The sequence below is a fragment of the Mustela nivalis genome (assembly GCF_964662115.1).
Source record: "Mustela nivalis genome assembly, chromosome: 5".
Lineage (NCBI taxonomy): Eukaryota > Metazoa > Chordata > Mammalia > Carnivora > Mustelidae > Mustela > Mustela nivalis.
In genome coordinates, this window is record NC_139024.1 from 25,848,210 (window position 1) to 25,868,997 (window position 20,788).

A 20,788-nucleotide genomic window follows, 5' to 3' on the forward strand; every position below is an offset into this window, starting at 1 on the left:
GTATTCATCTTGTCTGACTAGCTGTAACTGGTCCTGGTCAAGGACATTCGGAAAATAAGGTACATTCCCTTCTTTCCTATCAACAACATACATTTTCATGTTAGGAGAATGCAGTAAACTGCTGAATTTTCTTTAATACAATGGTCTGTATCCTTGACAATGGGACTCCTTATCCTCTAGCCTCATGTAAAGCTAATATTCAGTGGAACATTGGAAATTCCCAATCACTGGGGAGAAGGCTCAGTATCTAGCTCAGAAGAGGCTCAGGCTTATTTATTGTCTCTTGAATTTTATAGGTGTCGCTTGGGCAAAGCATGAGACCTCAGCTTGAAAATATGGGGTGGTAATTGTCTTTGTTCTATCTCAGGGAGATAGGGAGAAAGAGATGAAATCATGGGTATGAAAGTATCTCTTAAACAGTAAAGTTGCCTGTAAATTAGTTACTATTTTCATTGTAGCTTTTTTGTTGGTTTGTTTGTTTTTAAGGAATTACAAGAAAAAATTTAGGTGACTTTTTGGCTGCGGCACAATGGGTTCATAAGTCAGGAGAGGAGCTCCTCTGCCATCAGATTTTATGACCTTGAGCTTTATCTCCCTAGAGATTTCAGGGTAACATTTGCGCATGGTCCCCGTGTTTCTCGTAATGTGTCTGAGAAAGAGCTGAAGTTTCTGTTTTATACCTTGGTATGCTTTTGAGCCAAGTTCAGAACCACCAACAACACAGGAGGTACATGCCCCTATCCATTAGCTAAAAGAAGAAAGAAGAAAAAAATCCAGGGATCACTGGTTAAAGAAAAGCGGGCAGGATTCCCAACAGAACAGAACAGACAACTAGCTACCAAACAGAAACTTTGATGTCTAGGGAGTTTCTGATATATATTATTTTGGTTATGTGGCATCCAGACTAAAGTCTGTCTTCTAAATTATTTTGAAAAGCACTGTTAAATGTAGCTTTCCTTTAATTTGTAATGATAAGTTTTCCATGTTCCCAGAAAAGAAATGTATAGTAAATAAACTCATAACAACAATTTGGTCCTTTCCCTGGACCTCTGTCATTGCCAATTTTCATTCTCTAATCTTTGAATTTGAAAAATATTTTTCCATGTTCGTATTTAATACTACTTCATACTTACGGCTTCTTACTGATATGGCATCCTAAAAAGTCTTGTAATCATCCTTCTAATCAGATGTGTATCATTTGAACTCTACTTCTCACACTGAGATCCAAAAGAGAGTGTTTAAGATTTGTGCCAGAATCCATGATGGTAATGAACAGGACAAATAAGCTGAAGTAAAATGATAATAAGTAATATTTGTTGAAGAGATACTATATGTCAAGTCTTGTTTATGTTGTTTTTTGTTTTTGTTTTTGTTTGGTTTTGTTTTGTCCTCTAAAACTGGTAATAGTTTTCCTGCCTTACAGATGAAGACATTTAGGAATTTAAAAAAAAAAAAAAAACCAAAACCTCATACCTTTTAAAAAGTCCAAGCAGTTATAGGACGGAACTGTGATTTGAACCCAGAATGGTTTGCCTCTAAGACTGATCATTTTTCAGTGAATACTGCTACCTCTCCTCATCACATCCGGTGTAATTCTACCTCATGTCCTAGCATGTTTGCCTTTTTAAATTGTGTTTTATCAGCTTTGGTTACCAGAAAATAAAATAGCCAATTTTTTAGGATTCAGATTTGAACCTACCCCCAGGAGATATTTTGCCCAGATAGTGTCATCTAATTGGGCACTTACTCTTTTCATAACCAAATTCTTCTCACTTCATCGCTTTAAAACAGCTATTCAAAGCACACCTTCCTATTAAGGCCCCTCGGCAAATCTATTCTTTCTAAGGACACGAGTTCACTTGGTAACATAGACTTCTGGTATAAAAAGTACCTCGGGGGAGAAGGGGGGTGGGGTTATGGACATTGGGGAGGGTATGTGCTTTGGTGAGTGCTGTGAAGTGTGTAAACCCGGCGATTCACAGACCTGTACCCCTGGGGATAAAAATATATGTTTATAAAAAATAAAAAAGTAAAAAAAAAAAAAGTACCTCAGGGGTGCCTGGGTGGCTCAGTGAGTTAAAGCCTCTGTCTTCATTTGGCTCAGGTCATGATCCCAAGATCCTGGGATGGAGTCCCGCATCGGGCTCTCCTGCTTGGCGGGGAGCCTGCTCCCCCCGCCACTCTCTGCCTGCCTCTCTGCCTTCTTGTGATCTCTGTCTGTCAAATAAATAAATAAAATCTTTTTTTAAAAAGTGCCCCACAAAGTAGGTAGATAAGCCCTTGCTTTCTTTGATGATTTTCCTGGCTTTTGAAAAACAACATCAAATGATTTTTTTGTTCTGAATTTTCAGTATTCAAAGTCATTTTTAATGTTATTAATCTGAAAAAAAAATAGCCTTTATACAAATGATAACACCCAACTTTGTGGTTTTCAGACTTCTTCTATCCTGCGTGTTTTGAGGACCCTGGACCCTCCCTGTGCCAGGTTTACTCTAGGGCAGAGAAAAAGTCATGAATAGTAGGAAACACTGTCCTCAGTCAACTTGCGGTCTAGAACAGAGCCAAAGAAATAAACTGTAACCGTAACACAGACAGAACAAGAGTATGTGTGAAGGCAAACAGAAGGTCCAGTCAACCAAATCCAAGTTATTAAGAAAAGAATTACCCAAGGGCTTGGTATCTTACGCTGAATCTTGAAAGATGGCTGCCTGTGGCTTAGGCAGATACATAAGAATGAGTCAAGCATTAATTTGATTTGTGTATGATCACATGGGATGACCAGAAAAGACTCTTCAGGGGCGCCTGGGTGGCTCAGTGGTTAAGCCGCTGCCTTCGGCTCAGGTCATGATCTCAGGGTCCTGGGATCGAGTCCCGCATCGGGCTCTCTGCTCAGCAGGGAGCCTGCTTCCTCCTCTCTCTCTCTGCCTGCCTCTCTGCCTACTTGTGATCTCTGTCAAATAAATAAATAAAATCTTTAAAAAAAAAAAAAAAAGACTCTTCATTACCTGAGATATATTTCTGTCCAGGGCTAATGATTTTATCAGTTGCAGATTTAGAGGAAAAACTTCAGTATTCTAGGGAGCCCCGCCATTCCTCAGAGACTTTTCAAAGTTAAAAAATGAGAAAATCCTGCACTTAAGGAGGGAAGGGTGGTTTGTGAAGGTAGCTAAAGCTGGCAGAATAGAATATTCTCCTGGAATCTTACTTGGATGATCACGTCTGTCCCATCAGCACACATACAATTCCAAACATTCAAGCAGCTGCGCCATAGTTACGGATTCAGACTGATAGCCTTTTTCAGTCACAAGATTTTTGACCTTTCACTACACTTTCCTCTCATGTGTTTGCATGATACTGAATTTACCTGCTCATTTTTCTATTGAGAACATGCCCTTGCGTCACATGTTTTATTTTTTTAGGAAAAAATTTTTTTTCTCTACTGCGCCGCCATTTTGATAGAGAATTGCAGCAATGTAGTATTCAAATGTGAGAATTTATGAATTTAAAATCCTCAACTTTTGTATAACTAGGTAATGTTCTTCTCTCTTCATTACTGCTCCAGTCTGCTAAAATTGGTCTAGAATAATATCAAACCATTAATGACCAATACTGTAATGTTATTTCTGCCACCATTTAATATTATCAAATATGGAGCTATTCAATCTTTTTATAATTTCTTAAAGGAAAATATGACTTGATGTGAGCAAATAGTTAAGAATATTTTTTCCCAAAGCATGTTGCCACTAATTTTTTTTCTGAAGTACTGAAAAGGGTGTAGGTGTGCAGCTCTTCAGAGAAACCATTCGGGTAGGCTGCTGCTAGTCTTGGTCTCATTCAGTTGTCTGGTAGCCAAGTATTTCTTACTTGGAAACTCTGATGACAGTGCATTCAAGTAGTGACATGATTTATTTCCTTTCCTTTTAACTCCAGGTGACTTTCCCAGGAAAAATTGGCATGTAATCCATTTATAATACCACTCCCTGCTCTTTGTGTAGAATGGACTCAGTCATTGCAATTCTTCAGGCCAACCCTTTGGGGTTGAATATTTTGAAGGAATGGGAATGATCTTATCCCTACTTTACTGTAGTCTGAAATAATATCTGGGTAATCACCTATGTTATCCTGGAGAGAACACTTTGCTGTAGATACTACCTTGAAATGTAATCTAAAGGGACTTTAAGTGGCCAGATGTCATTATATTTTTAACTCCTTGGGAACCTCTTCAAATCATTCTCATTTAATGGTCAAAGTAACTCAGTAGAAAAAATTCCCAAGAAACTAAGACCTATTGTTAATTCAGTTCATAATATCCTGTCACTTACTCACTGAGAAATTACATAGTGTAATCAATTAAAGTAGAAAAGTAATCTTAGAGATTCAGAAATAAAAACTCTCTTGCTTAATGATTTTACATTTGATTTGATTTGTATTGTAATATAATTTTTATTGATTATAATCAAATACATTTGATTACATTTGATTAATGATTTACATGCTTAAATGATTTTACATTATCAATCCTAGTACAAATGACTAGTAAGTCTGTTATTATATTTGAATCTGTTGTTTGAGGCCAATGACCAATAAGGATGAATGTCATAAAAGATCAAGAACTGTTAAAAAAAAAAAAAAAGAATTGTTTATGATTAGTGTTCTCCTATAGATACATTATGCGGGATAATAATTCCTTAATTTTAGGAAGACCCTTTGCTATGATTACAATTAAGTATGAACATATTGAGCGAATTTTGTTAGGAGCTTCCAAAGAACAAAATTCACTCATACTTGTGAAATGTAAGCACATTATTAAAGATGGTAATGAATTTAACATTTCAGTTAAAACTAACAGATGATTGTAATGAGTGAAGAAGTATAAGCATTATCCTAATAAGTGACTTTGCAGATTTCTCATCTGTAAGAGGCAATTGCTGAAAATCAGTCTTCAGATAAGAAATATAATTATGATGGGGCTTCTGGATGGTTCAGTTGAGTAAGCGTCTGACTTTGGCTCAGGTCATGATCTTGGGGTTCTGGGCTGGAGTCCCACATTAGGCTCCCTGCTCAGTAGGGAGTCTGTCTCTCCCTCTCCGTCTGTGTTCTCACTCTCACTCACTCTTGCTCTTTCTCAAGAGAGAAATAAAATCTTTAAAAATACATACATATAATGATAAAATAATTAATACTATGGTTATGTTTAATATTTTATATCATTTCATTCTCAGTCATTTTATGTAGCTATATGAAGAAAGGACATGGCTATATTTATATATATGAATTAGAAACATATGTATCATATATAATATATATACATTAGAAACAGTTTTATAATCACACAATTGTCGAGTGTGAGTCTAAGAAGACATTTAATGGCTGTATTGGTTTGGGTTGTGTTTTGGGTTCTGTTTTCTCTTACTAATCTAATATAGAAAACTCACTAAACTGTGCAAATTAATTCCAAAACAATTATCTGTGTATTAAAAAAGAAAACATCAAGCTTTTTGTGGTAAAAAAAAGTAAACATAACTAGCTTTGACTCTGAATGAATATTTAAAGTGAATTTTATTTGTAGTAGTAAAGTTAAATGCATAACATACATTGTTTTCTAGATCATAAATGTTTGCAAAGTTCCTTTAGCAATTCAGAGGAAAGGCCCCGGCTTCAAGAAGAGCTAACCATCTTAATCATCGTAATGGATAATGCTTCCCATGATAATACATTCCATCTAAACTGTGTTCTCTTTACTAAATAAGGGACAAAATTCAATCGAGACTTAGCAAATACTGAAATTTGAGTGTTTTATATTTGACCAGAAATATTTATCCAATATATCTCTGTAATATTATAATCCAGGTAATTTATTTGAGTGAACATTATGGAAACCACAGAGTAGTCAACTTACTACCCTGAGGAGACCACAGATAGCCATCATGGTTTTCTTCTTTCCTTTAAAAGCTAGTGTATTATTTACATACAAATCCTGTGGAAGCCAAGCACAATGATTCATAGTGTGAACTGTGAAATTAACATACATTTCCTGAAATTCTACCTCTTCCATGAAATCTTTTATATTAACTACGTAGAGGCAGTGACAGTATCCCTGGCTAAGTCAGCTCTGTCATTTCCTCTAAATTCACTTTTCCCCCCAGTTTGTGTGTTAGGACATCCTTTCTTCCTGTATTGTTGTGCAATGTTTGACTTGTTAACTACACAGAGACAAATGGACAGTCTGAGTAATTTTTTTATCCTCTTAGGCTGTAAGTTGGTAAGAAACACAATCATGTCTGTTTATGTCCTGTTTTTGATTCAGCCTTGCCTTGCCTATGGCCATTCATACTTTGAGAATGATGAGGATGATGGTGAGAAAGATGACAAAGAGTTCTGTAGAAAGGGATGGAAATAATGAGGCACATTTGCAGAGTCCTTTCGCTAAAAAGCATAAGGTATGGGCAAAACAGGCATGTGATTTTAGATGAAGTTGTGAAGGACTTTCTTTGAACTGCCTACTAATGATTTCAGTCTCTGAGAAGACATAGAAGAGAAGTGGATCATCATTTCTTTGGATTCCATTTATTAGCTATATGACTTGGGCAAGTTATTTAACCTTTATGAGACTCCAGATCCTCATGTTAAATAATAACAAACTCTTAAGCCTGTTAGGAGGCGAACAACCATGGATAATGGCAGATAAATAAAATGCTGTTTATAACGTTCTTGGTAACAGGCCTGGCATATGGTCAGCCCTCAGTAAGTGATCGCTACTATGATTGGGAATCACGAAATTTATACTGAATGCCATACAAAACTACATATGATTCAGAGCTAGGCTCAATTGACATCTATCTTCAGTTTTGTGTTTACCTTGTGCCAAATGATGTATTATGGTAGGTATTGTTTTATTCTACACTAACACCCTATTGAGAATTTACTAAGAGGATTACTTAGTAAATGAAAAGGTTAGTGAAGAATAGAGACAAAGCTCAAATGCCAGGCTCTACATTATTACCCTCTGCTATCTTGCCCCCAAAGAGCTTTCACATCTGACTGAAATCTAAAATCTTTCTTTTCCAGGAGCCTGGGTGGCTCAGTCAATTAAGTGTGTCCCTTTGTTCAGGTCATGATCCGGGTCCTGGGATCCAGTCCTGTATTGGACTTCCTGCTCAGGAGGGAGCCTGCTTCTCCTTCTCCCTCTGCCCCTCCTGGCATTCCTGTGTTCTCTTTCTCTCTCTCTCTCTCTCTCTCTCTCTCTCTCCCTCTTACAAATAAATAAATAAAATGTTTTTAAAAACTTTTTAAAAATAAATAAAATCTTTATTTTCCTAATAAATAACTCAGCATTAATTCTCTAACATTTTCTTGCTCTTCAAAGTCCTACCACTTTTTTTTTTTTTTTTTTTTAAGTTAAGGAACTGTTTGCTTCAATTCTAGGAAAAATCTCTTAACCCTAGACTCGTGCCTGGTATGTAACAGGCATTTAGTAAGTATTTGCTCCAGTTATTCTTTAGGTGTATGTTCTCTTATTTCTTAAGGGAAATATAATTGACGTGTAATATTGCATTAATTCTAGGTATACGACATAATGATTCGATATATGTGTATACTGTGAAATGGTCACCCCAAGAAGCCTGTTTAACATCCACCAACCTACATAGCTTACAAATTTATTTTTCTTGTGAGAACTTTTAAGATCTACTCTCTTAGCAACTTTTAACTATATAATACAGTATTGTTAACTAGAGTCACCACACCATACATAATACCCCCAGGACTTACTTATTTTATAACTGGAAGTTTTGACCTTTGACACCTTCACCCATTTTGCCCAGTCTTTTCCCTCTGCCTCTGCCTACCACCAATCTATTTCTTTACCTTCTTTTCTTTTCTACATAATCTCCCTAAATCATGCATCCTGATGATTTCCATACTAATACCATAAATTCTTTGAGCCTCAGTTTCCTCTCCCATAAAATGGAGAAAATAATGTCCTTCATTAAATTTTTTTGTGGTGATTAAAGGAGACAGTAAAACATTTCTCATGCCCGAAAGATTAATGCCTAACATATGGTCATCAACTAATATTTGGAATTATTGTTAAGCACCAATTATGTATTGCTGACTTCTAAACCTTTACCACTTGCCAATACTACTTTCTGCCTCCAACCATGTATGTCTAACTTCCTCTGAGACATCTCCACTCGGATTGTCAATAGCTAGCTGAAATGTAGAACAGGCAGAATGCCTCTCCACGTTCCCCTGTGACCCCTCCCCCTTCGTCATCACTGCATTTTCTACTTCCACTAAATTCTACAGTTGCGCACATCAGAAACTTGGAAACCATTCTAGACAAGCTTCTTCTTCCCTTACTCCTGCATCCAGGGTCTCACAGACCTAAAAATTCCACCCCCGGCTCTCCCTTAAATCTGTCTGTCCTTCCATGGATCCTGTACATCTCTGTGTTGTGCTTTTTCTCAGGACTGTTGCCAAGCCACTTACCTGGTGTCTCAGCCTCCAGCTGTTGGTTTGCAAACTGGCCCCAGTAGGTAGAGGATAAGGAGAGACAAAACAAATATACAAACAGCTTTGAGTTAGCAGATAGTAGGGTTAGCATGTGAGGGGACTTACATATGAGACTTATCTTGGGCAACACAAAACAAATAGATTTCTGCACCTGTCTGCCAGAATCTTTAAAGTTTATCTCAATAATCTTGGGGGGCTTTAAGTGGGTGCAGTCATGTATACAGTCTAGATGGTTTCAACAACACCTTACTCTGTCAAGGCTACATCCTTGAAAATGGCTCCCACTGTAGGGATGGTGGGAAGAACATACACTCCAAGGACAGGGGAGGAGGTGAGACTATACCTGACTGCCCAGGTATAGTCTGCAGTTCAGCCACCAGTCACATTCTCCCTATGACCTTCTCCAACCCCAGTCCGTCCCCTACATTGCATCCAGAGCAAGGCTATTAAAGATGCACATCTGAGCACATGACTCTCCTACTATAGAAGCTGAAGTCCCAGTTCCTTACCCTAGAGCATAAGGTCCTGGATTTAGTCCTTAGTATCATCTTTTTATCTCGTGCTCCCACAAGGTCAGGCTTCCTGCACCAACCCGGTGCTCTGTGCTCCAAGCTTCCAGATGCTTGCTCAAACTTTCTGCTTTTGCCACCTCCACACATATGTTCTTTCAAGTTCAGCTCATGTCACTTCTAAAGTGAATCCCACACACCTTTCATGAGCCACCCACACTGCTACCTCCTCCCACACCAGGCTGAGCCATGCCTTTCCTAGTGCTCACCTAGTATCTGTACTCATAGGACAAAAGCCCTCCAAATGATAAGTAGCTTAAGGGCAGAGATTTTTTTTTTTCCTTTGTGTAGTCTACAGGATGTCCTCAGAAAGACAACTTGTGCTTTGTAAATTACCAATATGTAAATGACCAGATGTCTCTCTTAAATTTTCTGCTCTTAATCAAACCTCTATTGCCTGGTGAGAACAATCCAGAGTTTGGAGTTTGATGATCTGCATTTAAGTCCCAACTGTGTGGCCTACTAGTTGGAGACCTTGAATAAATTAGCTAAACACTTCTGAGTTCTTCATAGTAACAATCAGATATGAGCATGGGTGTTGCATTTGTAAATACTAAAGGACTTGGAAAACATAATAAATGATAAGCTACACAGAAGATATGCACTGTAGCTCAAGATGCAGTGATGTTGTTAAGATCCAACTTTAGTAATTGATGCTGTGCCCTCTGTGTGCATCTTCCTGGGGAGACATATTGCACAGCTACCATTGTACAAACCTGGATTCTACTATTAATTCTTGTTCATTGTATGTTATTTAAGTGCTGTAAGCCTTGATTTTCTCACCTGTAAAATGGGAGTGGTAATAGAATTTCTTCATAAGATTGTTGTGAAGATCAAATGCATTGAACCTATAAAACATGGGAACTAGAAGATTATAAGTCCTGAAAATTTTTAGCCTTTTATCATGAAAAGTCCTTGTTCGCTTATGAGCCAAAGAATCACTATTCTCTTAAATAAAAAAAAATTTTTTTTTTTAAAAGAGGGCACCTGGGTGGCTCAGTGGGTTAAGACTCTGCTTTTGGCTTGGGTCATGATCTCAGGGTCCTGGGATTGAGCCCCACATCGGGCAGGCTCTCTGTTCAGCGGGGTGCCTGCTTTCCCCCCTCTCTCTGCCTACTTGTGTTCTCTCTCTGTCAAATAAATAAATCTTTCAAAAAATTTTTTAAGTTGTAAGAAACAAATGATCAAACATTACAAAGACTAGAGTCACTGAATGCAGAAACAAACTGAAATTTTAATGGATACAATATCTAAGACACTGACAATACAAAGGTAGTGGTAACTATTAGGAGGATAAATAGATAGGTTGTACTTATCATAACTAATAAATATTGATCATGATTTTACTTATATTAATTTCCTCATGATTTTTCAAAGAATTTACTAATTCACTGTTAAACCTGACTAGTTCTACCTGTTTATCCAAAATTCTGCCACATTATGAACACCCTGTTATTATAAACACATACATTAAGCCACATTCTAAAAATACTACTCTTGGGATGCCTGCGTGGTTCGGTCAGAGGCTCATGTGACTCTTGATCTCGGGGTCGTGAGTTCAAGTTCCATGTTGGGTGTAGAGATTACTTTAAAAAAAATGAATAAAATTTTAAAAAAATAAAAATAAAAATATGAATCTTACCTTGGATTTCCTTTAAATACCTTTGTTTGTTTCCCATAGTTCACAAGTTAGAAGTCAAACTTTTGACTTGACAATCAAGGGCCATCCCCACCTACACTTTCTCTGTCCCAATCTAAATCTAATGTTCCTGATACAACCTCATGAATATGCCCAGCTTCCTAATCTGTTCCTGCCATCCCTCCCACTAAAACTCTCTGGAATCCCTTCCTCTCTCCTCCAACCTTTGTACATTTTGCCTATCCTTCTCTCACCCCAGTAGCCATTGGTAAGTTCTCCTGCTGAACTGCTCTATTGATGATGATGATGACAGTAATCGATGTTGACAGAGTGCTCACTATGTACCAGGTGCCAAACCCAAAGATACATACGTTATCCCACTTCAGTTCTAAGACAAGACTAGTCTATATAATAAGCTCTATTATTACATCTGAATGAAGCTGAGTCACAGGGAGGTTCAGTAACTTGTGACCATCACAGATACAGTAGTGGGTGGTAGGGATTGGACTGGAAGGGACGCCTATCCCCCACCAAAGTCCATGATCTTAACTTCTAGGCTGGGTTCTGGCCTATTGTTCACACCGTCCTCCCTAGACTTGATATTTGCCATTTATAGCTCTGAATCATTAGTTAACTCTTTTGTACGTGTTCACTCTTCCATTGAGATGGTTATTCTCCATTTACCTCCCCAAATCCATTCTTTGCTTTACTCTGAGTCTTAACTGGACTGCATCACCCGCTTCCTTGCCCTCTATTTCCTCATGGGTTGGGCCAAAGGAAAAATCAGAACTAGATGATGGGAATGAAGATGATGGGAATGAAGAGATGGAGATACGCTCCCACTCCCATTACTGCTCCGTCCCTGCCTCACCAAGTTTCTCTACAATCACAGCTACTGTTGGAGGCCTTCTCCCACATCTGCAGGGCTCCCATGTTCTGTTACACTGCTTTCCTTGTTCACTCAGGCCCAGTGATGGTAATACTTTCCTACTGGTTTCTAGTCCCTTAGTGTTTCACCATTCCTTGTTGGTTTCCTTAATGACGAGCATGCCAGTATAAATAACCCTTTGTTTACACTAATTTCACTTAAATATGTTTTAAATATGCCATCACATTTCTTACTGGAACCCTGATGGATCTACAACACCTCCACTTGTGAAAGAAAGTCTTAAATAGAGGAGTGATTCAGTAAATATTGATCATCCATCTTATTAGTAAGGGGATTTGCATATGTAAGTGTATATAATGCAATAAACTTGTGAATGTGAATCCACAGTGATGACTATTGTCTTCTGAGTTTGTCTTATGAATCATTATCAACTATGCTGAGAAATCTTAATCACTTGTAAACAGCAAGTCGTCATAAAGAAGGAATGTGTGGAAAATCCTTAGGAAGTTTTCATTTGTTATTTTACAAATGTTTTTCCTGAAAACTACCTTTTTTTCCCTCCTTCCAAGTTAGTTGATGATGTGGGATGCTTCCTGTATAGATAAAATGTATATATATATATATATTTTTTAAAGATTTTATTTATTTATTTATTTGACAGAGAGAAATCACAAGTATTTGACAGAGAGAAATCACAAGTAGACGGAGAGGCAGGCAGAGAGAGAGAGGGAAGCAGGCTCCCTGCCGAGCAGAGAGCCCGATGCGGGACTCGATCCCAGGACCCTGAGATCATGACCTGAGCCGAAGGCAGCGGCTTAACCACTGAGCCACCCAGGCGCCCAAAATGTATATTTTTATGCATGGACTATTCTGCCACTGAACAAGGCAACATTTGCCCCCAAGCATCAATGTGTGAAGGATTCTGAGCTGTGTGTCTGTTGTCAGGGGGTGCTTTCCCTTGGAGTTATGAACCACCCTTCTCTGGTAAATCATTCTAAGAACTAGTTATTGTTGAGCCTGTCCTTCCTGTCAAGTATAACTTTATGCTTCTTACGATGATCTAAGAAGCCTCTCCCCTTCCAACTCCAATTCCAGTGACATTTATGAACCGTCTGTTCAAACTAAGCCCAACTTTTTTCCATCAAAAAGATAACCTGAATTTGGAAAAATCAACAATGGCAGTAAATGAATGCAATGTTTATCTCTGGAATTAAGGAAGGATTTCCACTTGGCTGATTTTCTATCATAAAAGCCTTTATTGCATTCTTGTATCTAGACAGGACTATTAACATGCAAAGAAAGCAAATCGGAAAAGAAAAACATTTTTTGAAATATTTTTTTAAAATTCTAGGCAAATATATTTCTATGAATTTATTGGAAAGTAAAAATAAAAATTTTCAGAAGGGAAAAAAATACATGCTTCAAACTAGTCTCAGTCATTTAGAGAATGTTTGATACTCAAAGAACAGATTACCTGTAAAGATACAGTTAAAATACATTTGAGTACTTACAACTTTATGAACAACTATTAGATGTCTAATGTTTTACATGAATAGTGTTTCACCATTTCATTTATCCTAATAGCTGCAGAGGAGCTGGAAGTTTGAGTAAAAAACAACAGTAAGAACATAAGAACCCTTTCGAGATTAGCACTGAGAGAGAACGATAGTCAAGCCTGGTAAAATCGGTGATTCCCCCAAAAGAATTAGTCAAGAATCAATTTAGGTTTCTACTTCCATTTAATAGGTAGCTTAAAGGTATTTATTGTGAGCAAGGTGCAGAGAATTAGGACTTTTCCAGAGTTAAGACAACAAAATCCAGCAGATTCACTAGGGGAGACTCCTTGTGTCCCCTATATTGGTAAGGATACTCCGGTTTCAAGATCTGACCTCTCAGTTCCATAGACCTTCACGAATTAAGGTATCCAGCATCCGCCAGATCTGAGGACAGTGACTCTCAACCTAGATGGTGACACCAAATCAATCAATCACCAACAGAGGTTTACAAATGTATAGATAGCCTGATGTGACCTCCTAAAACTCTGACTTGATGGCCCTGGGGTGGAGCCTTGCTGAGTTTCTCTCTAATTTTAAGCTTTTCAAGTGACCATAGTCGAAGTTAGAAATCACTCCTAGAGCACACCACTTACACTGCCCAGTCTTGAGCTACATTGTTCTTGAGCACAAATGTGTATGCGGATATTAATTTAAACTTTCCTTTCTTCTCTTTCCCACCCATTCCATCCTTTCTTTCCTCCCTCAATATGTGTTGTAATGTACACTGGTTATTATATAAGACTGATGAACCACAGACCTACACCCCTGAAGCAAATAATACATTATATGTTAATTAATTCAATTTAAATTTAAAAATGCATTAAAAATATTCACTGAGCACCTACTATGTGTCAGATACATAAGAAGAATATCCCTGTCCACATTTATATATCCAAGTCCAGTCTCAACATCGTCTCTTTCCAAAAGGCCAATTTAATTGGAAAGGCAAATGAAAGTTAGAAGATTGCTTGGTAAACAATTAAGTTGTTGATTAACAAGAATGTGTTAAGTCTTTACTATGGGCTCATCAGAATAAATGTCTCTGAGTGGTGTTAAGAGACTTTATTTCACTACAGTTGCTAGATGTGTCTCTCTTTACTGTTGTAAGATGATATTCTCTACTTGCCAATTCCACGGATGCACTGTGTTAGCAAGTCAGTGTAGCCCTAGCTAGGATAATAACTGGGAAAATATAGACATTCTGCTATGCTTCTTCTATCAGACTGTAAAGACTATTACTCCTTTTTTCACATTTGTTACTACACCTTGTCCTTTATTTCAAAATAATTTCACCATTTTTTTATCTTTCTTAAGTTTGCTAGTCTTAGTGCAATCATGTAGAGAGGAGAACACCTTATTCATTAAATTGTAAGTCCTATTGTCAGATGGCTCATCCAGTAAGACGGTCCTATTTGGAAGGTGTTGAAGGGCCTCAGTCTGAGTCCATTCCTATCCTGGATGATCACTGTCAGTTGCCTGAAGCTGGAGAAATTGACACTTATTTTATTTGGGGAATTGTAGCATTCTGTCCACTTGGGTTCTACCACAGCAGTGACCCCAGTGAATCTTTCCCCTTGCAAGTCAGCCATGAGTATTACCCATATTTTCTCTGCTTGCTAAATGTGTTCTCTTGTGATATGTGGGCAACTCAGTCCATTAAGCATCTGTCCTTGGCTCAGGTCATGATCTCAGGGTGCTGGCTTCAAGCCCCCATGTTGGGCTCCCTGCTCAGTGAAGAGCCTGCTTCTCCCTCTCCTTCTGTCCCTCCCTCTGCTTGTGCTCCCTCACACTCTCCCTTTCTCTCTCTCTGTCAGATGAATAAATAAAATCCTTTAGAGGTGACTGGGTGGTTCAGTGGGTGAAGCATCTGCCTTCAGATCTGGTAATGGTCCTGAAGTCCTGGGATCGAGCCACGTATTAGGCTCCATGCTCAGTGGAGAGTCTGCTTTTCCCCTGCCACTCTTGCTCCCTCTCACATAAATAGATAAAATCTTAAAAATAAATAAATAAATCTTATAAATTAATAAATAATAAATAAATGCATTCTCTTCATTTTAACTAAGCCCTATTTGATGATACCTCTTAATGTAAATCGCTAGCCCAGACCTTTTGCTGAAATCCAGCTACTTACTATCATCGCTACCCAAAAGACTCCCCAGAGTGGAATTAATCTTCCTCTCAAATGTGATGTCCCTCCTATATTTCCTACCTTGGCTGGTGGCAATGCCAAATGCCCAGTATCTGAAGGCCGAAACCTCAAGGGAGTCATAGATTCATCTCTCCCCATCCTATTTCTTCTCCCTACTCATCCCATTCAACAAATCAGGTACTTTTGAGTGTAGCTTTTAAATATTTCATATCCATTCTGCCCTTTCTTTCCACTGCAACTGACTCAGAGTCTTGTTAATTCTTGTAGCGCTAATGTAATTGGCCTCTCCTAACAGTCTTTTTCTCCTTTAATTCAACCCCAGTAGAGCTGTAAAAATATTTCTAAAACAAAAGTTGACTATGTTTCACCCTTGCTCAAAAATCTTCCCTAGCTATCCTCACTTACAGGATAAAGTCAGGAAATGAAGGGAACAACACAGAAGTAGAAAGTCATAAAACCACATAGAATGAATGGGAGGGGGGCCATTAACAATTTGATGGTGCCTGAGCCCATGAGTGTGAGGTACAGGATGGAAAAGGTAGGCAGGGGCCAGATCATCCACAACAGGCCGGGGAGCTGCTGCTCTTCCTTCTTTCTGGAATGCCTAGCCCTGCACCCTCAACTGGTGGCTCAGAGTGACTTCTGGAAAGCATTCTCTAATACGTCTACGCAGAAGTTAATCTCCTTCCTCACCGCCAATGCTATGTCGCATACTGTTGCTTTTGTTCTCCTAATAACACTTTTGATTTCATAAGAATATAGGCAAGAGATAATATAATCTTAGTGAAGAGTGATAGTAGGAATGAAGTCACAGAAATAAATTTTAGAACTATTTAAGAAGATGAATAGACTTAGTCATTAACCAAAAAGAGGTAAGAAATGTCTTCCTACAGGAAGAAAAAAAGAAGGAGCTCATCTTCTTTGTCTTCTGTTATAATATGTAAGTTTCCTTTGTTGGGGATTTTAGTTATTTTGTTCATTTACTCCCTATAGCTTGCAGTGAAGCCAACATTGTTTGCAGTGAATCAGATTGAATTTATTATACATATTTTTGACACACTTTCAATGTTTTAGTATCATTTTTAAATTTTTTTAAGTTTCTATTTAAATTCCAGTTAGTTAACATACAATGTTATATTAGTTTCAGGTGTACAATACAGTGATTTGACATTTCCAGACATCACCCAAGCCTCATCACAGGTGCACTCCTTAATCCCCATCACCTATTTCACCCCCCTCCCCACCCACTTCCCCTCTGGGAACCATCAGTTTGTTCTCTATAGTTAAGAGTCTGTTTCTTGCTTTGTCTCTCTCTCTCTTTTTTTTCTCATCGCTCATTCATTTTCTTTCTTAAATTCCACATATGAGTGAAATCACATGGTAGTTGTCCCTCTCTGACCGACTTATTTTGCCTAGCATAATATGCTGTGGCTCCATCCATGTTGTTGCAAATGGCAAGATGTCATTCCTTTTAATGGCTGAGTAATATTCTATATCACCACCTCTTTATCCACCCATTTATCAATGGATACTTGGGCTACTTCCATAGTCTGGCTATTGTGTATAATGCTACTATAAACATTGGGGTACATGTATCCCTTTGAATTAGTATTTTTGTGTTCTTTGGGAAGATACCTATTAGTGTAATTGCTGCTTAGTATCATTTTTAGAGATAGTATTTTTTTAAGGTGGCATTTAAGATAAACTTTAACAGTAAAGATGAAATTTCAAGGCAACAAAATGACAAGTCAGGAAAGATCATTTTACTAGGACATTAGCCAAATTTGGATAGGTTATATTCATAGTCAACAGAGATAACAACTGAACATAGAGAAGAAAATACAGGTGAAGACAAGAATGCTACTTAGGCAAGGGAAAAACTTGCTGTGGGCCATCCCAGTAGTCAAATTGAACACAGGTCACATGAGTTAAGCATCAGGCTCTCTTGCAACAAAGACAGATCTTGGTCCAGAAAACAAACACGTCCCCTCCTGAAGGAGTGGGCTCCCAGTCATCGCAGGGCTGGCAGAGGGAATGTCCTATATGAAACAGAAGACCAGGAGCCAGGAATAGGTTCAAACTGTAGGAGAGAGGCTGGATTTAACAACACCCACCATGCCTCTCGGTATGGGTCTAAAAGTCTGACTTGCCTGAAGTCTTTCCTGACTTAGGAATGAGAGCAATTATGAAATATATGAGCTAACCTGATAAGATTCTTGCCTGGTTTCTCCTCCCAGCTTAGCATACAACCACTGAGTTCAGGCCAGAAAAATAAATAAATAAATAAATAAATAAATAAATAAATAAATAAATAAAACAAAACAAAACAAAAACACCTTTTTCCTCCCATCTTATCCCTCTGCTGCTGGAAATAATTTTTGTACTTTCTCGAATCAAGTTATATCTTAACCAGCCATTGAGCCAGTCATGACTGCAGGACTGGTAGCCTCAATGAGTCAGCAAAATGGACAATGACATCACACTCATCAGGTCATGACCTTACACCTCTGTGTCAGCATCTGTCTTTAGACATTTTCTGGCCTTCCACTACCTGGTATGGAGGCATATTTGGGGTACAAAGACCCACCCTTTCACTACCCAGTTGGTTGTCCTTTAGAATCATATAAAATCACTGCCCTGAGACACAGGATAAAATGACCCAGGGCATTTTTGAGGCTGTCCTAGCATCTGAACTCTTACCCAGGCCCATTCCAAATGAGCTCTGCTCTCTGACATCGAGATGCCAGGAATTTCTCATATAAGCAGAAATGAGAAACATTATTTAGTTCTGGCTTTCTCCTCCCCCTACCGCACTTGTAGAGTTGTGTAAAAGTTTTATTGAACTCTAAACCAAGCACAAGGAATCAAACAACTTACTGCTTAACAAAGGATCTATGTGCTGTGTAAAACTTGCATTAGAGTTGTGTGCATTGAAACAAGGACATTTGTGATCAAACCATTTTTTTTCTCTGTATCTTTAATTTTATCTTCCAAATAATACTACAAATAGAGAAGGAATAAGACTAACTGGACTGGAATGGAATTAGATGGGATTTTAACCAGTTCAAATAAAATGTTACACAAATGGAGTAATGTCATGTATTTAGATATACTAAGAGAATGTAGCTCTAGAATTCTGTCTACAGCTAACATAATCTTATTCACAATGCCAACCATGTTGTGGATAAAAATGAACAAATTTTTCAATATAATTTCATATTAATATCATTTGTTAATTTTTTTAAAAATTGGATAATAGTATATGATTTTGATAAAAAATACTTGAATCCTCAGAGAGACCACTGTCTCTTAATAGGGTGCCTAAGTGTACAGACAGAGAGGTGTGGTTTATGTGTCCTGGTGGAATTAGGGGGCTAGAACATCCTGGTCTCATGCTGGTCCTTTGGTGAATCCCAATGGTATCCACTGTTTTTCAGAGCTGCCCATTAGCATCTGGAAGCATTTGTCTGTCCTGATGGCTTCCATTCTGGGGCAGCTTGAGATCTGACGTTCTCAGCTTCCACAGAGCCTGTTAGAATGCCCTGGGTAACTGTCTTCTACTTCTCCAACATCTGCACTAATGAGCCTGCTGGCTCGGCAGTTTGCCCCATAGCCTTCTGGACTAGAGTTCCTTCTCTCAGCTCAGCAATTCTCTTTGCAATTGTTGATGAAGTGATCAACCAAAATTTAGTTTTGGGTATTCTCTTTTTAATTTCTAGGCATTCTGTTGTGTGTGTGTTTTTTTTTAATGTCTGCTTATTCTCTATTTATATTTTCAACTTCTCTTATTTCTTCAAAAACATTAAGTATAGTTTATATTCAGCATTAGACAAATCAAAGTGGTTAAATCTGTCAGAGTCTGTTGCCAATATCTGCTCTTTTAAATTATTTTTGTATGCTCTTTTTTAGCGTGTTTTGTGATCTGCGACTGTGAGTTGCAAATTTTCCCATAAGAATCCTTTGTGGCGTGCATTGAACTTTCAGTTCTCTAGAGTAGATTTGTGTCTCCTTCTGCCAATGGCCTGGAAAATAGATAAATTAAATTCTCAGCTTGAAAGTATGAATTCCAAGTTAATCTTTCCATAATATGATTATGAATTCTCACTGAGACTATTTTTCCTTTTTCCAGAACCAGAGATTATACAAGTTATTTTGTCCCTCTCCTGTACAGTAGGATTCATTTCTTTATGCACCTTTTTCTAGGGGATGCAGACATTTGAGACCCTTCCTACTTCATGCAAGGACCTTGCAGAATCCAAGGTTTATCTTTCAGAAGCAGTAATCCGAGCAGTTCCAAGTTTCCAGGTATACTGAGAATTCCTGAGTCTGGAACCTGCTTTTAGCATTTGTTTATCTCTCTTCTTTTATGTGCTTGGTGAATTCCTTGCCTTTGTGCCAGCTGAATGAAACATTTTTATTCTATCCAAGAATTTGTTTTAATCTGGAATGTCATCTAGGGTATCTGTTCCAGGATACTGTTGAAATAGTACCGGCCCTTTCTCTGTCATAAATAAGAATAAATATTTATATAATTATGATTTGGTATTCTAGGACTTTGGAACCAGACAGATTTCAGTTAGAATTCCAGCTCTTTGACCTACTAGTTTATGCCTTGAGCAGGTTCTTAGAATTTTTAAACTCTACTTTCTTCATCTGTTAAGTGGAAACTGTAATACCCATAGCTCTCAGATTCATAATAAGGATTAAAAGCTTATAAAGCACTTAGCAAACTGCCAGGAATCTATTGAGTAATTAAGAGCTATTTTGATTATTAAACTTATTTTATCCATTTCCTCCATGCACTTAAATTTTTTGTAAAACAATTTTTACCCAATTACTCAAGCCAATATTTATCTAGTGACTAACACCTCCTAGATTTTAGAGTTAAAATAGTGAATGAAAAATTCCCTTCCCTTTGATATTTATATTTTAGTAAGAAAGAAAGAAACCATTAAGTAAACAAATATAAATATATATATTCTAATATAAATATATATATTCTCTTTTATATGTATCAAGTGGTAATAAATGCCACAAAGAAAAATCAAAACAGGGTAAGGGATACAAAATGATCGAATAGTGTATAGATGCAGTGCTATTTTAAATAATGTAATCAGAAAGCCATTCTAAAGAGGAAATGATATGAATAAAATCCTGAGTGAAATGAGAGAGCAAGCCATGTAGATGAAAACAGAGGTAAAATGCCTCCCAGGCAGAGAATAACAAGCATGACCTTGAGATAGAAACACACGTGTCCTGGGGCTCCTGGGTGGCTCAGTCGGTTGAGCATCTGCCTTCGGCTAATGTCATGATCTCGGGGTCCTGGTATCAAGCCCCCCATAGGGCTCCCTGCCCAGCAAAGAGCCTGCTTCACTCTCTCTGTCTGCTGCTCTGTCTCTGCTTGCTCTTTCTCCCTCCCAAATAAAAACTAAAATCTAGAAAAACAAACAAAAAACCCCTGACCACATGTGT

The 20,788-nt window shown here is 37.8% G+C and overlaps 1 protein-coding gene across 9 annotated transcripts in view; it reads left to right on the forward strand.

Annotated features, from left to right (window-relative positions):
* The window catches only part of LOC309864762 (uncharacterized protein), a 468,381-nt gene that overhangs the window by 337,347 nt on the left and 110,246 nt on the right, over positions 1-20,788 (forward strand). For 4 of the 9 annotated variants that reach the window (XM_082730545.1, XM_082730547.1, XM_082730548.1 and 1 more), the window contains one exon: positions 19,520-19,621. The exons of the other annotated variants lie outside the window; for them this stretch is intronic. In XM_082730545.1, coding sequence (XP_082586671.1) covers positions 19,552-19,621 — 70 coding nt within the window. In that variant the 5' untranslated portion in view covers positions 19,520-19,551. The remainder of the gene's footprint in view (positions 1-19,519; positions 19,622-20,788) is intronic. 9 annotated transcript variants of the gene reach the window in all.